Below are 14,919 nucleotides of genomic sequence, written 5' to 3'. Positions count from 1 at the left end.
CATAAATCCAAACAGTGTGCTCTCAGTATGTAATGAAATCTTACTCGTCAGAAAAAAAGTTCATTCGCCATCATGTTAGCCCAAGTAATCTTGAAACGTGTATGTTTGTGAAGTTTCTGTGTTGAATATGGGGCAGCAAAACAATTTTTAATTAAAGGAATCTGACACAATAATATCAGAGATTTGATGTGCTGGTATGTTAGCTTTGCTTTTATATATGTAATTACAATCCTCACTTGGCAACTTTTGACTATGAAGTGATTACAGACTTAACTTCAACCTCTGTACTACCATGAGTTACAAATAGTTCAGCAACTCCGTTTGTCCCTGAAATATTATCTAAAAGCATTATTCCCTTCTCCCCTTTTCATCACACACTATTTCCTTGCTTTATATTGGGATCCAACACACACGTACATAATGTTTCATCTACCATTTAAGTTGACTTTGGTCTTTTTTGAAATTGGAGAGACAAATTGTGGGTATATATTTCCTCCCACGTATCTCACAGACAGTGTTTTGTTTCTTGTAATGCAGGCCAAACTTCCCGTTCCTCAGTTCCGACCTGTCTATTGTGCATTCTTCTGAGCTTTAAAAACAGTTTGCTATAGCTCAGAACACATTTCAAGGTTTATTCTGGTTTTCTAATTCAGTATTTCAAACAATCTGAGCCCTAAAAGTAATGCCAGCACCAGGAACCGGCCTGTAGTAGGGCTGGGAGGTATTTTTGCCTTTGCAGTGATATTGTGCTACTTCCTTGCATCCTGACAGATGTTTGTACTACACAACAGGTCAGAGCCTGCCCTCACACCTCTTTCTCCATGACCAACGAACCAATAAAAACAGCTGACATCTGAGCCGTGCAAGAGGACAAAGGAATGCAGGTTAACTTCCCCACACAAATGCTATTTGGGCACAATTTTAATCACAGTACAGACCTCAAGAGCTACGTTCTCACTCAAAACTTAGAGTGTGCTAAGGATAAACCATATGCACTTCCCTCTTTGCAAACTTTTTAGCTAATATCACTGTCACAGAAATGTGGTGAACAGGTAGTTGCCAACATCTCCAAAGGTTTATTCTTAAGGGAGGAAAAGCAGATTCCCTAATGGAAATCCCATCTTTGACTGATTGGCAAACCAAATGAGGTCCTCCAGGAATCAGGGTAGAGAAAAATACTTAAAATGTCAGCTACAATATTGTTACCAAACAAATAACAACTGTGTCTACGGAAGACCTTTTTGATTATATCCAAAAAGACTGACTGTGTGGTTTTAGCCATGTTTTTACACATTTAACATTTCGGCTTTGTCCAAGTTTAGAATGATTTGAAGATGTAGTACAGCACACCTCAAAGAGGTGGCAAATTCACATCTTAATCTCTACCTCATCCATACAACTCTGCAGACTACCCAAGCAGTAACAGATAGCATCCCCATAAAAGCCACATTGGCCAGGTGAAGAGCTGTCATCACAGTGGGCAGACTTTGCAGTGGGCAGACTTGACTTCAAAGACTACAAATAGCCAGACAAGCTCTCTAGCCTCCAAAAAAAACCCAAACCAAACCAAAACAAACATACAAGCCACAAACCACACCAAAAACCCCAAAACACAAACACCACCACCACCCCAAGAACCAAAATTCTAAAGGAACTATGGAGCAGGTCTGAAGTCCAAAATTCTCACCAGTGTTGTTTGTACCATGTTATATTGCTTCTTTCAATTTTTGATGGATGCATTCAAGTGATTGCCACAAGTACAGGTATGGTCAATCCCCAGGTTCAGATTAACATCTCCACCTACCTCTGTGAGCAGGCAGGTTTTGGAGCAAATTCAACCGTGTATAAAAGGAATGTGTACACTTACTATTCCCTTCAACTAATTGTAAGAAAGATCACAATGCCAACAACTGCTTTGCCTGTGGCAGGATTCTTCCCCTGAAACACAGACCTTGCTTAAGATGCATCAGATAATTCATTATCACCTGTTTTATTCACAGAGGTGGGTTACAGGTTTGCTTATTACAAAATAAAATGTTTTCCCAAGTGTCACTGTCAATCTCATTTTGCAGGTGGATTAAATGTCTCAATGGAAAGTTAGCTGTCAACACAGTTAGGGGAGAAATGAGAAGATACATCTAAGTTGCCTATCCAATGAAAATGATCCAGCACCACAGCTAACTGTGTTTGAAGCTCAGTGGAGAGAGTTAAAGCCCATGCAACAAACAATAATAAAGAATTATCATTATGTCTAGCAAAGAAGCACATGAATGGAGCAGCATATATAAGATAAACAACAAATGAACCAGCATCTGAAAGAATGCCTGTCAAAAGACATGCAAGCAGCTTGATTGTCCTCCGTACTGTCAGCCAGTCAGCTCCTTTATAAATGATGAAAATATGCATTTTCTCTCATCACCGCTGTGAGGTTGTTTTCATTTTCTCCATAGACAAGGCACAGCTTTTTCCCCTGATAGCACACTTGATTATGGGATAACTGTTAAGTAATACACTAGACAACAGAAGAGCCTTCTTAATGCTAAATCAGAAGGGACAGAAGAGAATGAACACTATTTTGAAAGCTACAAGTAACTGTCAAAAAAACACATACTGAAGTGACTCCGTAGAGGAAGAGAAGAGAGATTTACCACGTAAGTGGCCCTAAATGAAGGTCAAAATTCTTACTGAAAGGATTTTTTTTTTTTTCAAACTGAAAAATTTACTAAGTGTGCTCCACTATTTGCAATTGCTTTAAAAAGTATTGACTATTCAATCCTTATGCCTTCTTCTCTTTCCCTCTCATTTAGGAAATACGTAAACACTGCACTCCACAGTACAAAAAAAAACCCAACAAAAACAAAAGCACAACAACAACAAAAACAAAACAAAAAACACACAAACAAACAAACAAACAAAAAAAACCCACAAAAACAAAAAAAGGATCTGTTTCACTTTGGCTTCATTCCACATTTCTTTATTTCAACTTCTATGGAAGACAGACTAGGTGCATGTCAATCCATCTTTGCTGTTCCAGAAGGTAAAAAATCATTTAACTTGCAAAATCTGAAAATTAGCATCTTAAAGCAGTTGCTTCTTTTAAGCTCATTTTCCTTTGAAGGCACTACTTTTAGAGTAGTTTATCCATTAAAACAAACAAACAAAACAAGCCACAAACAAAACAAGCCACAAACAAAACAAGCCACAAACAAAACAAGCCACAAACAAAACAAGCCACAAACAAAACAAGCCACAAACAAAACAAGCCACAAACAAAACAAGCCACAAACAAAACAAGCCACAAACAAAACAAGCCACAAACAAAACAAGCCACAAACAAAACAAGCCACAAACAAAACAAGCCACAAACAAACACCACGTAAGTATGCAATCAATTAATCAATGGCATTTGTGTTGAAAGGATTAATTTTTTCCCCCCAGAAGAGATCATCAGTTAGGGAACTGTAAACATTTGGTAAATCTTCACTAGCATACATTAAGTGTGGAGACAGGATGCAGTAACAGAACATCTGTTTGCTCTTATTTGTGAAATACTTCAGTCCTGTGCTGTTTATCATCTTACATAAGCATGCTATTTTTTTCCCAGTTGATAAAGCAGAATATTAGAAACTTTGCCTTTGACAAAACTGTAAGTGAAATAAAGTTTCAGAGAATTCTAAGATAGAAAACATAATCTGCAAGAAACACACAGCAAACCATTTGACAAAACAACTACAGGGTCATTCTCCTCATAAGCAAGTAAATTAGGAACAAAAGAACAAGTTCTACAGAGGTATAAAAACATTTTTATGAATCCTTTCTTTGCAGATGAATGGAAACATAATTCCACAAAGAAACAGAAAGCAAAATGCATGACAAAACTCAGGACTGGAGAGTAGTCCACGCTTACTGTTGCAAAATTATTGAAGGATGACAAAAAAAAATTAATGTGTTTACACCTCTTTTCTTTGAGCTTCTCTCCCCCAAATACAATGAATTTTGGTCAGTGATTGTACATGCGACAGAGCAGCACAACCAGAAGTAAAAGTAACCCTTGAGACTATTCCCAGATAACAAAACATTCCATGGATCAATAAATCATAACAATTTAGTCTTGTCAGCAAATGAAAACTTAAATCTGATTCTACGATCAAAACATATTCCTACCTCAGGATCATCATCATCAAAATCATGGTAAGTGGAATGATCAGGATTATTCATTTTATCCAAAAGTTCAATAGCAAGACTTCGATTTAATGGCTGGGTAACAAAAGGATGCTGAAAGACAGAAGGAAAAACACATTAAAATTACAACCACACATATTAAGTATATTTTAATTTTATAACTTTAAAAAATCCCATACATAAATTTATACCTGTAGTAATTTTTCAGCTGTAGGTCTTTTTTTAGGATTTTTTGTAAGTGCCATTTTCACAAAATGATGGAAACTATTTGACCTGCAAAATGAAGTGGTAAACATCAGAATCAATTGCCCAGTGAAATACGTGAGCATTGCCTACTGAAACAGAAGAGTACTTACCATTTCATTTTGTCCTTTAATTTAGGAGGTTGGAAGTTGCTTTTCGTCATTAGAAAAAGTGCTCTGCAAAAAAACAACAGTATTTCTGTGGTTTACACTGCAATGCATGCATTAGATTAATTATTAAATACATTATTTAGTTGGCAGGAAGAATTCCGTCATCACACATTTATGCACCAAAAAGAGTTGGTGGAATTTCTATTGTGTACATTCAGAACACTTACAACCCAATATCTTTGCAGTACCCCCAAACACCACAAAGGTACACATAGCCACTGCTCCAAATGATTATTTACAAACTGTATTTACACACTGAGCTTTAACCTCTTACCAACCTCATTGGATGCAGGTCAAACATTGGAGGCTGAAGTTCAGCAAGCTCTATAGCAGTTATTCCAACTGCCCACAGATCACAGAGCTGGTTATAGCCACCTTTTCTTTCTACTGCAGCAACCTCTGGTGCCATCCTAAAGGATAAAAGACATTTTGAGATAAAATTCTCATCACAAATCAAACATTCTTCTGTATACAGCAGTTTTCCACTCATTTCCCTAAAGCTGTCTATAAGATCACAACATATACATTTATACACATGGATACGTGTGTATAAAAAGTTAGCATATACAAGAAGTTTCCCTCAATCATCGTCTAGTAACTAACAGGTAGTGTCCCAAACAGCTATTTAGCAGTCAGCAGATGAAGCCAATCTGTCTCAACCTTTTCTGCAGGCACACAATGATCTACCAACTTAACCAGCAAAGTGCCTAAAGGTATAATTACTGAACTACAGTAAAATCAAAATTCACACACTGCCCTTGAAAGTGATCAACTGACTTTGAATAGAATAATTCTAACAAAAAAAACAAACAACAAAAAAGGTAACAAAATGTCAGCTTTCTTGTATCCTGAAAGCAGGAGACCTGAAGGTACATTGTCACTTCTGCACTCCTTGTTTGCAGTCTGCCTCACTAGTGTCAGAAGACCTCATTTAAGTTAACAAAGTAGTTTCACATCCTCAGGTGACAAAAATTAACAGACATAACTGACACATAAATAGGAATACCTAAAGAAAATTATTTGCTATGAACTGTCACAGGTTTTGAATGGCCAAAGGTATGACTTTGATTGTCCTACATAGTCATATCAGATGGCAAACAAGTTAGTATGTTTTAGCTTTGAACTTTATCAGTCCAAATGACTTGGAAAGTAGCAGTAGAACTGGAGATTTAACTCAATATAGGCAAGATAGATGAATATCACCACATGAGTGCTGCAGTAAAGCAGCAGGTGGCATCTCGAATGATGCACAGTTTAAATACAGACATCCTTATCTGTAGATCTGAAAACACCATCAGGTTTGGTGGTAAAAGTTATTTCGATGTTTGCATAGTTAAATTATATTTACATAAATTTCTTCAAGAATTAATTAAAAAAGCCAATTGCTTCAAATCAAAAAGGAGGGAGTTACCAAGGTAGAAGGGGAACACAGATGAATTTTACAAAGACACGGGGGAGGAGCAAAAGAGCAAATAGCAGGGTTACTAGAGCTAAAGATGGTGCGCAGCAGTTTTGCCCTTCATTTCTCTCCCATCCAAGCACCACCTGCCCAGACACCCCTAATAATCACTAAAATCTTCACACCGCCTGTCTCCAGCTAATTTTCTTCTCCACCATCTCAACAATTTTGCTTCTTTGCTTTTCCTCGCAAATCTCTGAGAAGCTTTACAAAGAAAAACTGATGCTTTTCATCAGCATTTAACCTATGCAATGCTTTCAAAGCTATTGTTTAAAGTTCTGACATGTCACTTGAGAAGCCTGGCACAAATTGGAAGTTACAGTGATACAGGCCAGGACTGAAGTCACCCAGACATCTTAGGAAAGAGACACAAACCAATTACACAATCATGACTGATGGGTGTTTACATTATTCTGAAAGGGAAGTGAATCCATGACTTACACTGCAGAAGAATGCTACAAATGCTGTGCCTGACTATTTCAAGGCTGAATACGTGAAAGTAGAGGGTTTTTTCCATTATACACATTTTAAACTTGTTGCTACTAAAGAGGATTTTGAATATTTTTCTGGGAAAACATACAACAAAAGTGCTATTTTATAGTGAAGAACGTGTTTACCCCAAAGTGAAAGGGAACAACCACTGCCAGTACAAAGAGAAGAAAATAAAATGACTTAACTTCAGAAAAGATAAATTATGCAAACTAGTTTACTAAGGGAAGAATAAAGAAATAGTACAGATATAATAGAAATGTTTGTTTCAATTCAATCAGTTTAGGCAAACAAGGAACAAATAAAAAAGAAAATAGCTTAGAGGAAACATTTCATAAGCAGCAAGAGAATCTGTGGAGACAAACAAATGAAACTCATTATCAACTGAGGAGTTCCAAAAAAGACTTATCTAGGGTGGAGGGAAATAAACATGAAATACCAAAATGGAATAATCAGGGAAGAAAAAAATATTTAAGATCAGATTTAATAACAAGTAAAATTGTTGATAGTTTCTAAGTTTGACTAAATTGAGATACATTAGTCAACAGTGGTAGCAGCACAGAAAGCCTTTCAGTTTTACAGAGCATTAGAGCATTTTCTCTGATACTCAGTTCATTTGGGATTTAGCATAAGTAACACAGACATAATCACTAATCAGTAACAAAGCCTTCAGGGATTAGTCTACCCAGAAAGCGACATGGCATGCTCTTATCAAAGTTTTTCAACAGTATTGTATGTTATTATTATATTAATGACAAAATATTGTTACCAATATGGGGTGCCAATGAATGATTTCCTTTTGGCAATTGTAGCCGTTATCTGTGCAGATACTCCAAAATCAGCTATTAAAAACCAAACAAACGAAAACAGCAGTTAATAACTTATTTGATGGAATGAATTGTTAATGAACACAAGTTTGGTCTCCCCACTATAAGAGTTTCTTAAATATACTGGAAATATTTAACAAAAAATAAATAACAAAAGCAAATAAAGGGAACTTGGTGTATCTCAGATACCATAGGTTCAGCTCCTCTCAGTCGCCTGCCAAATACACAGGCTACACACAAACATGCCTCCATCAACACAAGAAAAAACAGGGCAGCACACAAGTCCTAGCAGTGTTCCAAGATGATTAAATACATCATTTAGTATTATCCAAGAGATTCTTTCAGATAACTTTAAAAGGTACATTTCACATTTAAGGACCCTGGATGGGAAATTTTATTAAAAATGTATCAAAAAAGTTTGATTTGACTTTCGCTTCCCCCTTACCACATCAGAAAGTCTTTTACCTTAGTGTTCCAAAACTACTCCAATTACTCTTCAGACACTAATTGGATGGTGCAGTTAGATATTACCAGTACGAGAAAAACAATTCTGACATTCACTAATTCCTTACATGAGCCATTGTATCACTAAACAAAATACAGAAGACTGCTTTTAAGGGCACATGAAAAACTATTAATAAAACTAAATTGCATTAACTCACCTAATTTCACATGTCCATTATCCGTTAAAAGAATGTTTGCTCCCTTAAAAAGTAAGCATACTTGAATTAATCCATGCAGATTCCTCCAATACCACATTAAAAAAAACAAAAGTCAGATCTTATGGCAAACTAGGGGCCTTAGACAAACCAAGGACTGTGTGATCAAGAAATCTGCAACTTTACCAAGGAAATGTGTGTGAAATTAGAAACTTGCTATTCTGTTATATAAAGAAACTCGGATATATAAGGTTTCTCATTCATTTTTAGTTTAGCATTTCTCAGCCTTTGGTACTACTGAGTTTCTACTGTATACAAAACCCTCTCAAAAAGCAGAATATGATGTTTTGCCTATGCTGATTAGTTCTTTTTTCTAGTTACAGTGACTGAATGGAAACAGGAACTCCAAAAGGTCAAAGCGGAAGTAATTTTCTTTTCTTTTCATATGGAGGTTTTGTCCTGTTTGAGAACCACAATAATTATACCCTCAAGGACCTGCCTTGATATTCAAGTGTTTAGCAAAACTATTTCCGTCCTTACGCAAATGAGATTCTGTTAGTGCTCGATTTGAAGAGTTCCCTGTTGTGTGGCTGTATGTACCACTGACTTCAGTTCAACAATCAAAACTAACCCGAAGCGGTAGTCAGTACCATAAAATCATGGCATAAAAGGACTGAGAACAAACTTGATCTGAAGACTGAAACCAGGTAAAGGTTGTGTAGAGTGAAGGCTGGAGTTGGCTAAACACAGGTCCACAGCCAAGAGATTAACATACTGTTTTTCCATGCTCATGAGAATGACTTTAAAAAAAAAATATTTCTCTCCATAAGCACTGTAAGCATTTCTTATCAGCACAGTTCTGTTCAGAACCAAGTATCTATGCACACAGTCCTCACAAGCATCATTTTGCATTCTATAAAGTATAACGAAAAATGTTTAATTTTCATGTCCAAGGTAATCTCTCTTTCAGAAATTACTTTTATGATTGCTCAAAACCCAAGTATTATTCTGCAGTCTACAAAAACAGCCTGGAATCAGGCTGCATTAAGGTTGTGTTGAAGTTGAAGTTCCTATGTACATCGCATTCCTTGTCTGACAAAGGAAAAACAAAACCACCAAACAAAACCAATCCCCTACAAGACACAAAGGAATATGATAATTTACTGTCAAATTTCCAGGAGGAAGCCTGCCAAGTTTAAGCTGCAGCCTGAACAAGGAAGAGTTTCAAAAAATCAAAAAGTAGGTAGTAAAATTTCAGGGACAAAAAGTCAACAGGAAGCACTAGAAGGAAACTATAACAAAGAGTGTAAGAGACTGAACAAGCAACCTTTGATACAGATTTGTTGAGATTATGGTTTAAATAACTCAATGTGAAGAGCCTGATTTGCGATATCCTCTCTAATTTTAACATGTGAGGAAGGGCACAGAAACAGTCTCCAAGAACCACGCAGAACAGTCACTGCCCTGCAATCTGTTTACCAAGAAAGCAAGAAGCCAAAGCAACAGCTCTGCCCACTAACTGGTTCAAAGAGAAGGGCACAACAAGCTTCTTGAAAAGGTGTGCGAAAAACCAAACCTTTCATTTTGCACAGACACATCCTTACAGTCATCTGAACACATGTTGCTCTGGACACCAGCTGATGCCTGGAGCTTACAGCACTGGTCTATATAAATACTATGTTTGCCTCCAATCAAAAGAACAAACTATTTTCATGCATGCATTTAAAGGAAAGATTTTTCTCTTTCCTTTTGCACAAAATTTTAATTTACTCTAATAAACAGCTTACATATTTAAAAATATCCCCAAAATTTATACATAACAGTAAAGACCCATCAGAGGTGATGTAGCCTGTTATAAAAACAAAAAATTGCCTTCAGTTTTTACTTACCTTTATATCTCTGTGCATTTTTCCTTTACTGTGAAGATAATATAGTCCCTGCAAAAATATTTAGATAATAATTAAGTTCAATATTTTTTCATTTTATATACATTTCTTATTTAATTACAAGACCAATCCAATCATCTACATGACCCATCGACTGAAGAACATTCTTATACTTCACTGTATCCAAACTGCATTTGCAAATTCAATATATGTGGTATCATAATACCTAAAACACAGGACTGATGGAAAAAATATCAGTCACCACATGTATTCCAAGAAAAGCATCCCCCGACCAGGTTTTCCTCTGGACATGGTAACTGTCACTTTTTTAGACCAAGTTAATTACATTTAAATTGCCTAACAGTCTTTTATTCAGCAGTCAGATGACTGGATACCTAGTGCAGTTATCTCCTAGCTCATTACACAATTAAGTTTAGATGCACGCTAGCAGGCAGCGCTTTGGCTTTAACACAGCAGTTCAACTTTGACTCATGTTTTTCTGCAGAAGCATTAGGTTGTTTTTCTGGGTCTCAATGAAAGTACCAAAGCATTTGACTAAAATTCTCTTCCAGGGGTAAAAAGACATGTCAACATCTTCCCTGCTCTGCAGTCATGAACCTCCACAAAGACATTAACATGGGAGATACCCAAGTCAAGACAGAAACTTTTGTTTTGCCAGCTCATGCAAGACAGTATGGAGTTGATCACAAAAATAAATTCGTATTGTCTTCAATTATCAGTTTTTTCATGGATGGTCCTAAATATAACAACTGGAAAAACAAGGAAGCAACTACTTACATGACCTGGTACTAGAGATTTTCAAGTGAACAACATTGTACAGATAGACAACAGTACCACTGAAGATACAGTTTTGGGGTACCTTTGTCAGCTCATGAAAACCTGCATGCAATGTAGCTGATGTGCTAATCAGATACAAAATTTAACTCCTTTAAATAAACTAAGAAAGAAAAAGAATCCTACTCACAGACGTCTTAACCTGTTTCTCTGGGGGAAACAATTAATAATACCCAGTTGTTCCAATGGCTTTTCAGAGTCCTCACTGCAGGCATGCATGCAGACCCAAAAACTGGACTTGATTTGCTTTTGGTACAGAGTGTAATTAATCAAAGCATCTACCCAACTGTTGCAACAACTGGCATTAGCTAGAGGAGTCTCATGTATGCTCCTCACACTTAAATCTCTGAATGCTACTGGCACAGAAAGCTCAACAACTCGCTAATTTTTACCACAGCCCTGGAAGAACCTGAGGTCACTATTTCTGAAACTGAATGCCTGGAGGCAGATACTTTAACGGTCATATTTGAAGGACCTATATTTTCAGGATCAGACTCACTGATTCCAATCAGAACTGAGAATGTTTTTTGAAAACACATCATTTAATGGTCTTCTAAATATGGAGGTCAAACACTAACTTTAGGCACCCAAGTGAAATTCCAGGTTCATGGCAAAATTAACATTGGACAAATTACTTTTATGGACGGACAGATGGCCTACATTCACAGAATTTTTACTAGAAAGAGTAACTGCTGCATTATAAGCTACAGCAAGATATCAGAAACTTTATACGTAATATTTGGTCAGAGTATTATAAGCATGTATTTACAGACAACTTAAAAATACACAAAAAATGAGTATGAATAATACTTGGAAAACACGTACGAAGTAGCAAGTTTCCTTCTTGCAAGGAATTAATACATATTAACCAAGAAATCTTCCAACACAATAAATAATGATTTCATAAATTCCATTCAAGACTATTGAAACACTTCTCCATGCTCCAAGATTATAGATTTGATGGATGGACTGTTCAGTGGATAAGGAAGTAGCTGGATGTCCATACCAGAGGGTAGTGGTCAATGGCCCAGTGCCTGGATGGAAACCGGTGACAAGTGGTGTCCCTCGGGGCTCCATACTGGGACCAGTACTATTTATTATCTTCATCAATGCCATGACAGTGGGATCAAGTGCACCCTCAGCATTTTGCACATGATACTAAGCTGAGTAGGGCAGCTGACATGTCTGAGGGACGGGATGCCATCCAAAGGGACCTGGAAAGGCTTGAGAAGTGGGGCCACACAAACCTCATGAGGTTTAACAAGGCCAAGTGCAAGGTCCTGCACCTGGGTCAGGGCAACCCCCAGTATCAATACAGGCTGGGGGATAAAAGGATTGATTGAGAGCAGCCCTGCGGAGAAGGACTTGGGGGTACTGGTGGATGAAAGATTGGACATGAGCCAGCAATGTACGCTTGCAGCCCAGAAGGTCAATCGTATCTTGGACTGCATCAAAAGGAGCGTGATCAGCAGAGTTGGGGAACCCTGCCCCTCTACTCCTCTATGGTGAGACCCCACCTGGAATCCTGTGTCCCGCTCTGGAGCCCTCCGTACAGGAAAGACATGGACTTGTTAGACAAGGTCTAGAGGAGACCACCAAAATGATCAGAGGGCTGGAACAGCTCTGCTGTGAGAACAGGCTGAGACAGTTGGGGTTGTTGAGAAGAGGAGGCTCCAGGGAGACCTTATTGTGGCCCTTCAGTACTTAAAAGGGGCCTATAAGAAAGACGAGGACAGACCTTTTAGCAGGGCGTGTTGTGATAGGACAAGGGGTAACGGTTTTAAACTGAAGGTTTAAACTGAGGGCAGATTTAGACTAGATACAAAGAAGACATTTTTTCCGATGAGGGTGGTGAAACACTGGCCCAGGTTGCCCAGAAAGGTGGTAGATGCCCCATGCCTGGAAACATTCAAGGCCAGGCTGGATGGGGCTCTGAGCAACCAGATCTAGGTGAAGATGCCCCTGCTCATTGCAGGGGGGTTGGACTACATGAGTTTTGAAGGTTCCTTTCAACCCAAACCATTCTATGATTCTGTAAGAACAAAAGGGTTTAAAGGTTCAAAAACCAAAACACTCCCAGATATCACACAAGACTTCACTGTAAAGAAAAAAAAAAAGCCATGTTCTGCAAGTCAGAAGTCAGCAATCTTTGGCAGAGCAGAGGGAGATGGTAAGTAGCACACCAGGGAGCTGGCTCAGGGACTAAGCTACCTTGAGAGAGTGAGAGAGGAAGCAGCTCTCAACTGATGGCATTCAACAGATATGCATTCACTAGAAGCCAAGAACTGCTCTCTCACATGGAAGCAAGACATCTACCAAAAAAGCAGTTTTACTGGTGAACTAAACCTTTCATTTAGGCAAGAAAAATAGAGGCTATTATACTCACAAGAGGCTGGTGACCTTAACTTGAACATCTCAAGCTCACAGACAATTTTTTCTTATTGGCACAGATCAACTATCAGATATGCAAAAGTCTTTACATTTTCCTTCAAACTTGAAATAACTAATTTGTTTCACAAATACAGATTAATAAATATGCTGCTTCCCCCCTTAAAAAAATTAACAATGGAAAGATGATGAAAGTTTTCTTAAAATGATTAAAGATTATTTTAAATTATGCAATTACACAAATCAGTTCTAGGCTATAATACAGGACCTCCCCAAAAGTCTGAAAAAATGCTAATCCATCCAAACACTGTACTTCCATGGCATCACATTTATTTGTAGCTTTCATTTTTAGCTTTTAATACTTTTACATTAAAAGTCAACCACAAGAACCTGAGAACACACTACCTGTAGTGTTTCTCTGCTAACATAGGCAATCTGGTGTTCTGAAAGTGGTCCAGTCACTGAAATGGAAGGAAAAAAAAGTAAAATACTCAAAATCAGGTAAGATACCTAACGCTCCTAACACATATCTCAATTACTCCCATTCACACTGACAGGATCTTACACTAGAAGTCTCAAAGTAAATGTGCTTAGACTTTCCCCCAGCACCCCAAAGACCACCAAACATTTTTTAAACTCAAAAATGTCTAGTGCCATTGGAATGGAAACTACTACTACTTCTTATTTTCCCTAAAAATAAGACAGGGTCTTATAGTAATTTTTTTTCTCTAAAACTTATTACTTTTTTACATGTATAGCTGCCTGGACACTATTTAAATCGACTTTTTAAATGAACTGTAATTAGGGCTTATTTTTGGAGTAGGGCTTATTATTTTGAGCATCCTCAAAAATCCTGAAAAATCATGCTAGGGCTTATTTTCAGGGAAACAGGGTAACTCCCTCCATAAATAAATCTCAAAGTAATTAACAGGAAAAAGAAACAGAAACAGTGACTTAAGCACAACTCTTTCCCTGCACCAATGCATTGTGTCCTATGCAAGGCTGGACTTCCAACTCGGTGACTCAAAGCTGCAGCAACCTCTGCTCTGTCCCCTTTGAGCCTCATTTTGCAACCTGCTCTCTCCTTCCATCCTTCCCACTGTCCTGTTTTCTGCAGCCGTTCCATCTCTCTCTGCAGCTTCTCAACCCTTTCCTGCATGAGCTACCAGCACTGTTGCTTCTGGGCCTGCCACACCATGTGCCTTCTCAAGCTCTCCCTCTGAGCAGGCTGAGCAGATTCCCAAGGGAAGGAGTTGTCTTCCTCTCCCTCCAGGGTCCCACTTCACCCACATCTCTTAAAGGAAAGCAATTAAATTCTCAATAAATACATAAATCAAACACTGAAGAGCAAGCAAGGAATGGCCTGCGAGTTGTAACCCAGTCACTGGACTTTGGCCATGAAATTAAAGGGTTTTCAGACGGGGAAAGGCAGTCCTCCCTGCAAGCTTCTCAGGTTTTGCAGAGAGAACAAACAGAAAAGTTGGATGATGTTTCCCAAAGGAAACTGAAGGAGTAGGGAGTTAAAAATTAAACAAGATTTAAGCACCTAACTGCTTAGCTTCTACAAAACTCACACCATAATATAAATTAGTATCATGCAATATATGTCTTCAAAAGAGGTCTAAATCCATCTTCCCTTTACTGAAAGAAAAGCTCCAAACCCACATAAAACTAAATGTATTAGCACCCACAGTTCATATTTCTAGGCATGTATGTTTATTTTGAGAATTTTAATTTTGATTAAATTAAATTACATAAGAT

General features: G+C 37.7%; 1 protein-coding gene across 6 annotated transcripts in view; it reads right to left on the bottom strand.

Annotated features, from left to right (window-relative positions):
- The window catches only part of MAP4K3 (mitogen-activated protein kinase kinase kinase kinase 3), an 84,207-nt gene that overhangs the window by 50,890 nt on the left and 18,398 nt on the right, over window positions 1-14,919 (bottom strand). For all 6 annotated transcript variants that reach the window (XM_082049195.1, XM_082049196.1, XM_082049198.1 and 3 more), the window contains exons 5-12: window positions 13,564-13,619; window positions 9,919-9,966; window positions 8,033-8,075; window positions 7,313-7,385; window positions 4,874-5,005; window positions 4,539-4,601; window positions 4,374-4,455; window positions 4,165-4,275 (exon numbers count right to left, since the gene is read on the bottom strand). In XM_082049195.1, the coding sequence (XP_081905321.1) occupies window positions 4,165-4,275; window positions 4,374-4,455; window positions 4,539-4,601; window positions 4,874-5,005; window positions 7,313-7,385; window positions 8,033-8,075; window positions 9,919-9,966; window positions 13,564-13,619 (608 nt within the window). The remainder of the gene's footprint in view (window positions 1-4,164; window positions 4,276-4,373; window positions 4,456-4,538; window positions 4,602-4,873; window positions 5,006-7,312; window positions 7,386-8,032; window positions 8,076-9,918; window positions 9,967-13,563; window positions 13,620-14,919) is intronic.

The sequence above is a fragment of the Streptopelia decaocto genome, assembly GCF_964273445.1.
Source record: "Streptopelia decaocto genome assembly, chromosome: 3".
In the NCBI taxonomy this organism is placed as follows: domain Eukaryota; kingdom Metazoa; phylum Chordata; class Aves; order Columbiformes; family Columbidae; genus Streptopelia; species Streptopelia decaocto.
The sequence above is the reverse complement of the archived record's forward strand: the minus strand, read 5'-3'. Positions and strand labels throughout refer to the sequence as shown.